Raw genomic sequence first — 13,735 nt, forward strand, 5'->3', positions numbered from 1 at the left:
GGGTCACAGTGACTGCTGAGATCGTTATATAGGTCGCTACTAAGATCTGACTCTGTGACATCTCACCTGCGACTTACCTGCGATCCCTATCAGGTCGCATCGTTTTTGGGATCGCTGGTAAGTCGTTGTGTGTGACTGTGCCTTTACTCATTTTGAGCAAAAAACTGAATAGGGGAAAAGTGTAATAGGGTCTTATCGAACTTACATGCAAAAGTGAAAAGGGAATGTGCTCCCCTTATGGGGTTGTGTGTCACACAACCTGATTCAAAGCATGTAATCAGCCTCTGCAGAGTCCTTGCGCTTAACAAGCCGAAGCAGATGAGGAACAAAAGAGATGTGGAGCTATTACTGCGCTGCTGAAGATATGACATAATCCAAGGCAGATTGAATGAAGGTGGTTTTATTCTACGCATTTTGAAGTCTCTCCCCACTTCTTCATCAGGAAATCCACCATTATAATGATAGTGGTGGATTTCCTGATGAAGAAGTGGGGAGACACTTCAAAACGCATAGAATAAAACCACCTTCATTCAATCTGCCTTGGATTATGTCATATCTTCGGCAGCGCAGTAATAGCTCCACATCTCTTTTGTTCCTGATCTTACTCCATTTCTGGGAAATAGAACTGCATAACTGCGTGATTTGTGCATTAGTGCCATTTATCTAATGAAATCTCACATTCACAATTCTGTTCCTTCCAGAATTCAATGAGAGCCACTGTGGAGCAACACGAAGGCCGTACAGAGGCTCTGCCACCTGTAAAGACACTGATCACACTCGGAAAAGAAGACCTGTCTATAAAGGTCGGTCATGCCATTAGTTGTCCCCCGTCTGTATGTGTTTACATGAATATCTTTATAATGCAGTATTGGACACATAAGATAATAGCAAAGACGTTTTTATCTGTCACCATTTTTTATGCATATGGAAAGCCATGAAAGTGAAGATGCCAGTATGACTGTTTCTTTATCGTTCCTTTGGGAGACCCATACCATGGGTGTTTAGCTTCTGCCTCCGGAGGACACACAAAGTACTACACTTAAAAGTGTAGCTCCTCCCTCTGAGCTTATACACCCCCTGGTAGCCAGTCCTAGCCAGTTTATTGCTTTGTGTCAGGAGGCATACATCCACACATGCATTCTCATCTGATTTGTTTGACTTTTGGAAAGAGTTTGAAGAAAAGCGGGTCCATGTCTGGACTCCCGGCATGTCCCTTCTCACCCCACTGTGTCGGCGGTGTTGTTAAGGTTGATTTACAAGGCTGCAGCCTTACATGCCGCGCTCCTTCACCATCCCTTCTGGGCTCTGGCTTGAAGTGGGAGCCAGCACGGTCTCCATGCCTGGCAGGAGTCCGGTCTCCATCCACAGCCCCTTGAGGATTCTGTTGGACCGGAGCACTCATCCCCAGGGACATGGCCCTGCGTCTCAGCAGCTAAGTACATGAGACGTTTATGTTGGGGGTCCCGGTTCTTTATTGTAAGGGGAGAGTATGCTGTATGTGATTGTTTTAACTTTTCCGGCGGATTCTCTAGCTTTTGCCTGAGAACCGCGCCGATGGTGCCTGCTTGTCGGCCTCGCCGCTTAAATTTAGGCCCCGGCTTCGCCGGAGGCCTAGTTTCATTTTTCTGCCCTCGCATGTCACTCATGCAGAGGGACAGGTTCGGCTCCTCCCGGCGGCCGTTCTACACAGGGGAGGGACACTCCCCACTGCTGGGACGTCCCTCCTTCCCTGCAGGTCTCTATAGCCCTCCAGTTCCCGCTCTTTTATAGGAACGCCCCCTAGTCATTTCTCAGGCAGAGTTCACTCTGCTCTGGGACATCCTGCTTTCTGCATCTCTGCTGAGGTGCTGCGACTGGGGGACCGGGCTTCGGGATCTGGAGGGCACACAACACCGCGCTCAGCGGTCTGGTAAGCCACAGCCGGTCTCCGGTTGTGGACCTCTGTATACCAGCAGCATGTCTCACACAAGGAGCAAGGCTCCAAAGCTTTATTCTGCATGCACTGCATGTAAGCTCCTGCTGCCTGAGCCGAGCATTTATCCACACTGTGATGGTTGCTCTAACTTGGCGGTGCCACAGCCTGGAGTCTCACCCCCAGTGGTCTCTCAGGCTGCTGCTGCACCTGTGATTGAACCCCCGACCTGGGTAGAGTCCTTTTCTAGGTCCATATCCCAGCCATTTGCTGAGTCCATGGGACTTTTGTCCAGGACTTTGATGAATATGCATCAGCCCCCCTCACAGGGTGCCTCTAATACTCTTGACAGAGGATTCCTATCCTCTGACCTCCGTCCATCAGAGCTCACGGAGGATTCATCATCTGATCCCAGACCCCGTCCTTCTAAGAGAAGGCGCAGGGTTTCCTCCCCCTCCCCATCCCACGGCTCTGTCTCAAGAGCTGACTCTCAAGATGAGGAGGATGCCCTCACTGGGGGCTCGGAGGCTATGTATCCCATCGATTTCTCTGAGGGTGACTCAGATCTTAGTGATTTGATTGCTTCTATTAATTCTGTGCTGGATCTCAATCCGCCAGTGTCAGAGGAGCAACTCTCTTTGGCAGAAAAACATCAGTTTACCTCGCCTAAGAGAGTGAAGAGTGTGTTCTTTAACCACTCTAGTTTTCAGACCGCTGTGACCAAACCCAGGGCCTGTCCTGACAAACGCTTTCCAAAGCGTGGTTCTGATGACCGGTTTCCATTTCCACCTGAGGTGGTCAAGGAGTGGTCTCACTCCCCAAAGGTAGACCCTCCGGTGTCTAGGCTATCAGCCCGGACCGTTGTGTCGGTGGCTGACAGCACCTCACTTAAGGATTCCACTGACCGTCAGATTGACCTTCTGGCCAAATCTGTGTATGAAGCTGCGGGGGCCGCGTTTTCCCCGTCTTTTGCAGCAGTGTGGGCTCTCAAAGCCATCTCTGCTTCTCTAGAGGAGATGCATTCCCTCACCAAGGAATCTATGCCTGAGATGGTTACCTTAACTGCTCAGGCTTCAGCCTTTTCATCTTATGCCATGTCTGCCATGCTAGAGGCTGCTCACCGCACTGCGGTGGCTTCAGCTAATTCTCTTGTTATCCGCAGGATCTTGTGGCTTCGAGAGTGGAAGGCAGATGCTTCTTCCAAGAAGTACCTTGCTGGGCTCCCTTTTGCTGGTTTACGGCTGTTTGGTGAACAGCTGGATGAAATCATTAAAGAAGCTACTGGCGGGAAGAGTACTTCCATGCCACAAACCAAGACCAGGAAACCCGCCCAGGGTAGGAATCAATCGAGGTTTTGTTCCTTTCGTTCCTCCAACTGGTCATCCTCTAAGCCTTCCGCCTCGTCCGCTAACTCAGCCAAGGATCAGAAATCCAACTGGCGCCCAAAAGCGCGTCCGCAGAAGACCGCAGGAGGTTCTGCCACTAAGGCAGCTTCCTCATGACTCTCGGCCCGCTCCAGCCACGTCCTTAGTCGGTGGCAGGCTCTCCCACTTTGGCGACGCTTGGTTAAAGCAAGCCTCCGATCAGTGGGTGAGAGCATCATATCTCACGGCTACAGGATAGAATTCTCTTCCAGCCCACCAAACAGATTTTTTCTCTCAACTCCCCCCTGCTCCAAGGCCGCCGCCTTCTCGCAGGCCGTGGCGTCCTTGCAGGCAAACTGAGTGATTGTCCCAGTTCCCGCTCAGGAACGGTTCAGAGGTTTTTACTCAAATCTCTTCCTAGTTCCAAAAAAGGACGGTACCTTCCGGCCCATCCTGGATCTCAAGCTTCTCAACAAGCATGTCCGGGTGCGTCATTTTCGCATGGAGTCTCTGCGATCAGTCATTGCCTCTATGACCCAAGGGGAGTTCCTGGCGTCCATCGACATCAGAGATGCCTATCTACATGTGACAATCACAGTGTCACATCAGCGTTGGTTACGTTTTGCGATAGGAGAGGATCATTTCCAATTCGTGGCTCTCCTCTTCGGGTTAGCCACGGCCCCTTGGGTATTCACCAAGGTCATGGCGGCAGTGATTGCGGTCCTGCACCTCCAGGGGTTAGCAGTGCTTCCTTATCTGGACGACCTTCTGGTCAAGGGTACATCCAGCGCAGACTGTCAGCGGAGTGTTTCGCTCACTCTCGCCACCCTAGCCCAATTCGGGTGGATTGTCAATCTTCCCAAATCCACTCTGACTCCGACCCAGAGTCTCACGTACCTAGGGATGCAGTTCGAGACTTTGCCGGCACTTGTGAAGTTGCCCTTAATCAAACAGCAGTCTCTCCGGTTAGCGGTGCGCTCTCTCCTGAGGCCCCGCCGTTATTCCCTCAGGCGCCTGATGCAGGTGCTGGGTCAAATGGTGGCCTCCATGGAGGCGGTTCCCTTTGCCCAGTTCCATCTGCGTCCTCTGCAATTGGACATTCTCCGCTGTTGGGACAAGCGGCCTTCCTCCTTACACAGGTTAGTGGCTCTGTCGCCACGGACCAGGAGCTCTCTTCAGTGGTGGCTTCGACCCCTCTCCCTGTCCCAAGAGCGCTCCTTCCTGACTCCGTCCTGGGTGATTCTCACCACGGATGCCAGCCTTTCCGGCTGGGGAGCGGTACATCTCCACCACAGAGCACAGGGCACTTGGAGTCCGTCCGAGTCAGCCCTTTCAATCAATGTGCTGGAAACCAGAGCTGTGCTTCTAGCTCTCGTAGCCTTTCACCACCTGTTGGCGGGCAGGCACATTCGAGTCCAGTCAGACAACGCGACAGCGGTTGCCTACATCAATCACCAAGGCGGGACACGCAGCCGCCTGGCAATGTTGGAGGTCCAACGCATTCTTCAATGGGCGGAGGACTCAAAGTCCACCATATCCGCAGTCCACATCCCTGGCGTAGAAAACTGGGAGGCAGATTATCTCAGCCGTCAATCAGTGGACGGTGGCGAGGGGTCCCTGCACCCGGCAGTGTTTCAGTCAATCTGCCGCAAGTGGGGCACTCCGGACGTGGACCTAATGGCATCCCGTCACAACAACAAGGTTCCGGTTTACGTGGCTTGCTCCCACGATCCTCAGGCCTTCGCCGCGGACGCTCTGGTTCAAGACTGGTCCCAGTTTCGTCTGTCCTACGTGTTTCCCCCTCTAGCTCTCTTGCCCAGAGTCCTGCGCAAGATCAGAATGGAGGGCCGTCGAGTCATCCTCATTGCACCGGACTGGCCCAGGCGAGCTTGGTATCCGGACCTGCTCCAACTGTCTGTGGAGATGCCGTGGCATCTTCCGGACCGTCCAGACCTGCTCTCGCAAGGTCCGTTTTTCCGCCCGAATTCTGCGGCACTCAAATTGACGGCGTGGCTCTTGAGTCCTGGATTTTGACGGCTTCTGGTATTCCTCCTGAAGTCATCTCCACTATGACTCGGGCCCGTAAGTCTTCCTCCGTCAAGATCTATCACAGGACTTGGAAAATTTTCCTGTCCTGGTGTCGCTCTTCCGGCTATTCTCCTTGGCAATTCTCGTTGCCAACCCTTCTGTCTTTTTTACAGTCCGGTCTGCAGCTAGGACTGTCCCTCAACTCTCTCAAGGGACAAGTCTCAGCTCTATCAGTGCTGTTCCAGCGGTGTCTCGCCCGGCTGGCTCAGGTCCGCACCTTCATGCAAGGTGCGTCTCACATCATTCCGCCTTATCGGGGGCCCTTGGATCCCTGGGACCTTAACTTGGTCCTCACGGTATTGCAGAAACCCCCTTTCGAGCCCCTTAGGGAGGTTTCTTTGTATCGTCTTTCTCAAAAGGTGGCCTTTCTAGTTGCCATAACTTCTCTCAGGAGAGTCTCTGATTTGGCTGCGCTCTCCTCGGAGTCACCTTTTTTGGTTTTTCACCAAGACAAGGTAGTTCTCCGTCCGACCCCGGACTTTCTTCCTAAGGTGGTCTCTCCCTTCCACCTTAACCAGTATATTTCCTTGCCTTCCTTCTGTCCGGCCCCTGTTCATCGCTTTGAGAAAGCGCTGCATACTCTAGATCTGGTGCGTGCTCTCCGGATTTATGTGTCTCGCACCGCTGCGCTTAGGCGGTGCACCTCTCTTTTTGTACTAACCACAGGGCGGCGCAAGGGTCTCTCTGCTTCTAAGCCGACCTTGGCCCGTTGGATTAGATCGACCATTTCGGACGCCTACCAGAGTACTCAGGTGCCTCCCCCGCCGGGGATCAAAGCACACTCGACCAGAGCTGTCGGTGCCTCTTGGGCTTTTAGGCACCAGGCTACGGCTCAACAAGTCTGTCAGGCTGCCACTTGGACTAGCCTGCATACCTTTTCGAAGCACTACCAAGTGCATGCTCATGCTTCGGAAGATGCGAGCTTGGGCAGACGCATCCTTCAGGCGGCTGTCGCCCACTTGTGAAGTTAGGCTCCGCCTACTTCTTAGTTTTTCTGTTTATTCCCACCCAGGGACAGCTTTGGAACGTCCCATGGTATGGGTCTCCCTAAGGAACGATAAAGAAAAAGAGAATTTTGTTACTTACCGTAAATTCTTTTTCTTATAGTTCCGTATTGGGAGACCCAGCTCCCTCCCTGTTGCCTGTTGGCAATTTTCTTGTTCCGTGTGTTATCACCGGCTGTTGTCGTGGACAGAGTCTCCGGTTGTTCCGGTTCTTACTCGGTTCTACTTGTGGGTGGCTATTCTCCTTCAGCTTTTGCACTAAACTGGCTAGGACTGGCTACCAGGGGGTGTATAAGCTCAGAGGGAGGAGCTACACTTTTAAGTGTAGTACTTTGTGTGTCCTCCGGAGGCAGAAGCTAAACACCCATGGTATGGGTCTCCCAATACGGAACTATAAGAAAAAGAATTTACGGTAAGTAACAAAATTCTCTTTTTTCATTGAAGCTTTCTTTTTTCTTGAGAACTGTTTGTTGGCCGGTAAAGCTGGTCTTCATTAATCCCTTAGATGCTGTGGCCTAAAGCAGCTACAGCATCTAAAGTGTTTGTTTTACTGGGGAACACTCCCTCTTTCAGCCTCTCTTCGCCTCACAATGTACTCACAAGGAGCACACTTTCCTCTGTCAGCAATGATGAGTAATCACTGGTTCTAGCAGTTTAACCCCATAGACGCCATGGCGAATAGTAGCCACTGTATCTAAGGAGTGTGACAAGGAGAGAAACTAACTCTGTCATGCTAGCGGCAAAGCACTGCCGTACAACTGGGCACCAATGTGTTAACATGGCAACCAGGAATATAAAAGAGGCCTTAAAGTGTCTCCGTCAGCAGGTTTCTAACTTGTAATCTGAAGACAGCATGCTTCAGGAGGTAAAACAGAAAATTCAGACCTGTGTGTCTTATCTGTCTTTTTTTTGTCTACCTGCACTGTTAAGGCCCCTTTACACACTGCAACATCGCTAAACACTGGTTTTGTGACGTAATAGCGACCTCCCCAGTGACATTGCAGTGTGTGACATGGCCCCCGCTGTGAGGTTGCTGATTGCTACAAATCTTTCAGGACCATTTTTTGGTCCTTTGTTTCCCGCTGCGCAGCATGCATCGGTGTGTTTGACACCGTTACGACAATGCTATAGCGTTCCCTACCAGCGAGGTCGTTCTGCAGGTCCGGGATCGCTGGAAAGTCTCTAAACACTGCTACGTCGTTGGCTATATCTGCCTGTTTTGACAACTCACCAGTGACTTTCCAGCGATCCCGGCCAGGTCGGGATCATTGGTGGAATCGCTACAAAGTCTCAGTGTGTAAAGGGGCCTTTAGTATAAGCTTCTTATCTGTATCATTGGAGGGTCTCAGTTGACCTCTAGTCCAACTCTGCCCCTTCTGTGATTAGCAGCTTCTGTTTATGGAAATCTACTCACCGAGAGCCTGGTGTCGGTGGGGGCAGCTTACAGAGCTCTGCTACATACAAAAAATAATATCTTTCACTATGTCAGAACAGCTGCAGCCACTAATCTAGGTGATACATCGTTGGATTCAGGGTCTCTTTGCCTACATCATGCTGCTCTTAGACGAGGTAGCAAAAACCTGCTGACTGATTCCCTTTAAGGGAGGAAGATACTTTTTTTTTTTTTTTTTTTCTTTTCTTCAGTATCCTAAACATTTACATCAACCCATGGAGTAAAGTTAATATACTGTTTGCACTGCATAGTTAACAGCAAAAAACAAGCATAGCAGGATTGCTTGTCTTTATTCCTAGAAAACATTTAAAGGGGATTTCACATGAAAAATAAAGTGTCCAAATGCTTGTATACATCTAAAACAACAATCACTAACAATCACTAATGTTACTCAACCCTCTACAGAGCTGCCCCTGATGCTGATTGTTTTCTGGTTGCAGAGGTAACGTCAGAACGTCTGTGCACATCACTGCTGCAGCCAATCACTGAGGTCAGCAAGGTCTGCTGAGGAGTAAGATAGCGGCTGAGGTCAGTGATTGACTGCAGTGAGGACTGTATTTGTGACATCACCGCTGCAGCCAGAAAACAATTACCGGATCTATATCATACAGGTATTTTAGACACATTTTTCTTATCTTGAAAAATCCTTTAATAAACAACAAGTTGTATAAATGCCAAAGTGGTGCTATTCAAGACTTGTTCCACAAAATAACATCAATACACAACTATATCAACAGTTCTTGTAATGCAACATTGGAAAAAAAATAAATAAAAAAATCTGACTCTTAGGCGGGCTTTGCACGTTGCGACATCGCAAGCCGATTCTGCGATGTCGCACGCGATAGTCCCCACCCCCGTCGCAGGTACGATATCTTGTGATAGCTGGCGTAGCGAAAATTATCGCTACGCCAGCTTCACATGCACTCACCTGCCCTGCGACCGTCGCTCTGGCCGGCGACCCGCCTCCTTCCTAAGGGGGCGGGTCGTGCAGCGTCATAGCGACGTCACATGGCAGGCAGCCAATAGCAGCGGAGGGGCGGAGATGAGCAGGATGTAAACATCCCGCCCACCTCCTTCCTTCCGCATAGCAGCCGGCAGCAGGTAAGGTGATGGTCCTCGCTCCTGCGGCTTCATACACAGCGATGTGTGCAGCCGCAGGAGCGAGGAACTACATCGTACCTGTCGCTGCAGCATAATTATGGAAAAGTCGGAGCCTGCAACGATGATACGATAACGATGCTTTTGCTCTCGTTAATCATATCATCTAGCATTTACACACTACGATCTCGAAAGTGACGCCGGAAGTGCGTCACTTTCGATTTGACCCCACCGACCTCGCACGTGCGATGTTGCAACGTGCAAAGCCGCCCTTAGGGTATGTGCACATGTTGAGTATTTGGTGCCTAAATTTCTGCACCATTTTTGTATCTCTTGGCAGGAAACATGCGTTTTTAGGACAGATTTTCCCATTCATTAGTATGATTTAAGTCTGCACCAAATCTGCAAGGAGAAAATACTCAACGTGTGCACAAGACTTCAGGATTCTCATTGACTTTTTTGCTGACATCAGGAAACCCTTCAGATTTTGTGACAAATCTGCTGAGAAAAATGCAACAAAAACTCATTGTGTGCACACATCCTTACAATCCAAAACCCCAGGTCTTTTATTATCACTACAAATCAACCTTATAAAGTGAAGCTGTGTGATTTATTGTAGATTCAGTGCATGTCCACGCCTAACTGAAAAACCTAACACTTTACCCTTCCCTAGATCAGCGACCAGGGTGGTGGCGTGCCGCTGAGGAAGATAGATCGGTTGTTCAATTACATGTATTCCACTGCACCTAGACCCAGTCTGGAGCCGAGCAGCGCAGCACCATTGGTAAGCCGAAAACGTCTCACATCTGTTCAGTGCCAACTTTTATAAAATGTGAGAACTGAAGGGCGGGTGGTATTATGAGCAGAGGGAAGGTAATTTTAATTGTTATTGGTATCAAATGTTCCATTAGTTTATAATAATATAAGAAAAACGTTATTGGGGCTATCTCCCATAAGAGAACGCCTGTAATTTAGGGAACCTGTAAAAAATGTAGCCCTTTAAAACTGTTTCCCTACTTCAGTCCTCAAGGACCACCAATAGTGTAGGTTTTCAAGATTTCCTTGGCATTGCAGAGGTTTTGGCATCATAACCTGTGCCATACTAAGGAAATCCTGAAAACTTTGCATTGTTGTTGGTCCTTGAGGACTGGAATTGGGGAACACTGATTTCGAAGATGGCCAGTTGATCCCTTTGTGACACCAAAGCTCTGCTCCAGCAGGGAGAAATCTCAATTTGAAGTTGTCTGGAGTGCATTGCCACATGTAGATTCACTTCTAGCTTCTCGGCCTCTGCCCATAGTTCCTAACTAATAGCACCATTCCCTGTCGAAATGACCGGGTTCCTGCTGTGGTATACAGCCACTGACCTGTCAATCATCCAGGACGGGGTACTGCTAGATAGGAAATGCAGAAGGAGACTTTGAAGCTAGTAGTGTATTGTCATGCCCCAATGCATGTCTATACACCCCCATCAATACCAGATTTATCACTGCTGGAGCAGTATGTTGGTGTCATAAAGGGATCAATTGGCTTATCCTTTAAAAGGCTACACAATCGTATTTATGGTTTGGGTTGAAAAAGTTTCTGAAGGTTTCCCCTTTTAAAGGGAAGAGAAAAGCAAAACAAAGGACTTTAGATCTATTAGAACGAAATTTAGCTAAAACTGATTAATCTGTCCCAGATACATGCAACTTCATTACACTGACCACCTACTACCAAATTCTAAACTCCTTGCCTTCCCCTTATTTACTAGCTCATTTTAGAGGAAAATAGGACACATTGAATGATCCTTTGCGTTTAGTAACTGAAACCAAAGGCTGATCCATTATTGCGCTCTCCTCGCACATCTCTACGACCTGGAAGATGATTTCCCTTTTATATGGCTGTTTATGTGTTTTAGAAACTTTTGACCTGTAATCTAGATATGAGGTTTAGATCCTGGAGGTTCGGGTACAGAGTTGCCCCATAATTTGGGTTCATTCAGATATCAGTTATTCATGTTGGCGTTCTGTCTATGTTTGTCTAGGGTAGACCTCATATCTCTGAAAGTTTCTGGGACTGTTCACGTGTTCTTGTAATTTTTCAGACCTAGCAGTCCCCGTCCCCCCCCAAACCACAGACATGTCTGATTTTGATCCAAGTCACAGGTCAAATGCAGCAATGCAAATCTATGGGTCAGTGAAAAAAAATAATTGGATAGCACTTGGGTGCCACCCGTGTGCTAGCCGTTTTTTTTTTGTTTGTTTTTTTTTTCCCCCATGTTTTGTTTTGATGAGTAATTCTCCTCTTTTTATATTCCTTTATCGTTATACCCTTTTTAATTTACATATAGTTGCTTGCCACTTTAGTTGGATCAATCAATATCCCTTTAACCCCTTAACGACCCTTGACATACTGGGTACGTCATGGTAACATGGTGCTAAACGACCCATGACGTACCCAGTACGTCATGGCGAAATCGCGGTCCCGGACCCCGGGGAGTGCAATTTGTTTAATTAAACAGTAGATTCGGGAAGGAGGGAACCTCTGCCTGACCTCAGGAGGGGTGGTGCCCCCTCCCCGAACCTACAGAGGCTGTGATTGGCTGACGAACGCCGCTCAGCCAATTACAGTCACTGTAATGTTCCAGCCATTGAAAATGGCTGGAACATTGAAATCCAGCCCTGATCAGTGCTGCTGTAGCACTGGCCATTGGCTGGAGCTGGGTGATCGGTGCTTCACCCGCCCCCAGCTCTGATTGGAGAGACCGGTCTTGTGACCGATCTCTCCAATCACCGTGGATCTGGTGCCGGTGACATGTGTCCGTCCCTGAAAGCCGAGGAGAGCGGTCTCTGCGGGTGCCCATCGGTAAGTTGCCGCCCGCCCCTGTCCCCGATCGCCCTGCCAGCCCCGCCGCGGTCTCCTATCTCTCCGCCCGCCACTGCCAGCCCCGCCGCTGTCTCCGATCGCCCCGCCCGCCACCGATCACCCCGCCCCCCAGCCCCGCCGCTGTCTCCGATCGCCCCGCCCACCACCGCCAGCCCCGCCGCGGCTCCGATTGCCACCGCTGTCTCCGATCGCCCCGCCGCTGCTCCCGATCCACCGCTGTCCCCGATCGCCCCGCCCGCCACTGTCCCCGCCGCCACGCTCGCCACTGTCCCCGCCGCTGTCGCACCCACCTTTTTCAGCCGCTGCTGCCCCCGAATCGGCCCCCACTGTTCCCGATCGGCCGCCGCCACCTCCTTCATCGGCTGCCCCTTCTCCATCGCCACTACACCTCCTCCCCCTCCATGTGCTGCAAGCCACCCTCCCCCTCCATGTGCTGCAAGCCACCCTCCCTCCACATGTGCTGCAAGCCACCCTCCCCCCTCCATGTTCTGGAGGCCCCCCCTCCTCCATGTGCCATCTCTCTCTCCCATCAGACTCTGCCCCCCTCCCCGATCTGCTGCCTGCTCTCTCCCATCCTCTTCATCTACTGCCCCCTCTCACACTCCTCAATCTGTTGCCTCCTTCATCTGCTGCCTCTTCTGTCTGCTGTGATCCTGCTGCCTAGATCAATCCTGTAAGGTAGGTATCCCCATCTCACCTCCCTCCCCCCCATCCTCCGCCGCTTTTCCATCCGCTGCGCCATTTCCCATCATCCATCCGCTGCGCCCTTTCCCATCATCCATCCGCTGCGCCCTTTCCCATCCTCTGCCGCTCCTCCATCCGCTGCGCCCTTTCCCATTTTCCATCCGCTGCGCCCTTTCTCATCTGCCGCCCCGCCCTCTCGCATCGCATTATCCAGCGCAGTTGCTCGCTTCCAGACTGGAGTGGATGATGCGATGCGAGACTCGTGCATTGCTCTCACGTTTGGCACTGGTCTTAGTGGCAGGCGCTCATATTTTTTTTTTTTTATTCTTTTTTTTTTTTTTACTGATGTCTGTCTTTTTTATTTCGCCAAACTAATTTTTCTGTATGGGGGGGGGTCTAGTTTCCAAAATGGGATCACATGTGGGGGAACTCCATTGTTTAGGCACCTCAGGGGGTCTCCAAATGCAACATGGCGTCTGCTAATAATTCCAATCAATTTTACTGTGAAATGGCGCTCCTTCTCTTCTGAGCCCCGCCGTACGCCGAAACAATTGATTTCCACCACATATGAGGTACCTGTGTACTCAGGAGAAATTGCACAATACATTTTATGGTGCATTTTTTCCTGATACCCTTGTGAAAAAAAAGCTACCTGTTTGAAAAAACAATTTTGTGGTAAAAAAAAAGAATAAAATATTTTCACGGCTGAACATTACAAACGTTTGTGAAGCCTCCAGGGGTTCAAAGTGCTCACTAAACAGCTAGATAAATTCCATGAGGAGTCTAGTTTCCAAAATGGGGTCAATTGTGGGGGAGCTCCATTGTTTAGGCCCTTCAGGGGGGTCTCCAAACGCAACATGGCGTCCGCTACTAATTCCAACCAATTTTGCTGTGAAATGGCGCTCCTTGCCTTCCGAGTCCTGCTGTGTGCCCAAACATTTGATTTCCACCACATATGAGGTATCTGCGTACTCAGGAGAAAATGCACAATACATTTTATGGTGCCTTTTTCCTGATACGGTGCATTTTTCCTGATACCCTTGTGATAAAAAAAAGCTACCTGGTTGAAGCAACAGTTTTGTGGTAAGAAAAAAAAAATTTCTTTTCACGGCTCAACGTTATAAACTTCTGTGAAGCCCCCAGAGGTTCAAAGTGCACATCAAACATCTAGAAAAATTATTTGAGGGCTCTAGTTTCCAAAATGGGGGCACTTATGGGGGAGCTCCATTGTTTAGGCACCTCAGGGAGTCTTCAAACCCGACAT

The 13,735-nt window shown here is 50.0% G+C and overlaps 1 protein-coding gene across 1 annotated transcript in view; it reads left to right on the top strand.

The window, feature by feature from the left end:
- Positions 1-13,735, top strand: part of PDK3 (pyruvate dehydrogenase kinase 3) — a 99,510-nt gene that overhangs the window by 73,705 nt on the left and 12,070 nt on the right. The window contains exons 8-9 of the mRNA XM_075335450.1: positions 702-803; positions 9,593-9,703. Coding sequence (XP_075191565.1) covers positions 702-803; positions 9,593-9,703 — 213 coding nt within the window. The remainder of the gene's footprint in view (positions 1-701; positions 804-9,592; positions 9,704-13,735) is intronic.

Source organism: Anomaloglossus baeobatrachus, chromosome 2 (assembly GCF_048569485.1).
Source record: "Anomaloglossus baeobatrachus isolate aAnoBae1 chromosome 2, aAnoBae1.hap1, whole genome shotgun sequence".
NCBI lineage: Eukaryota > Metazoa > Chordata > Amphibia > Anura > Aromobatidae > Anomaloglossus > Anomaloglossus baeobatrachus.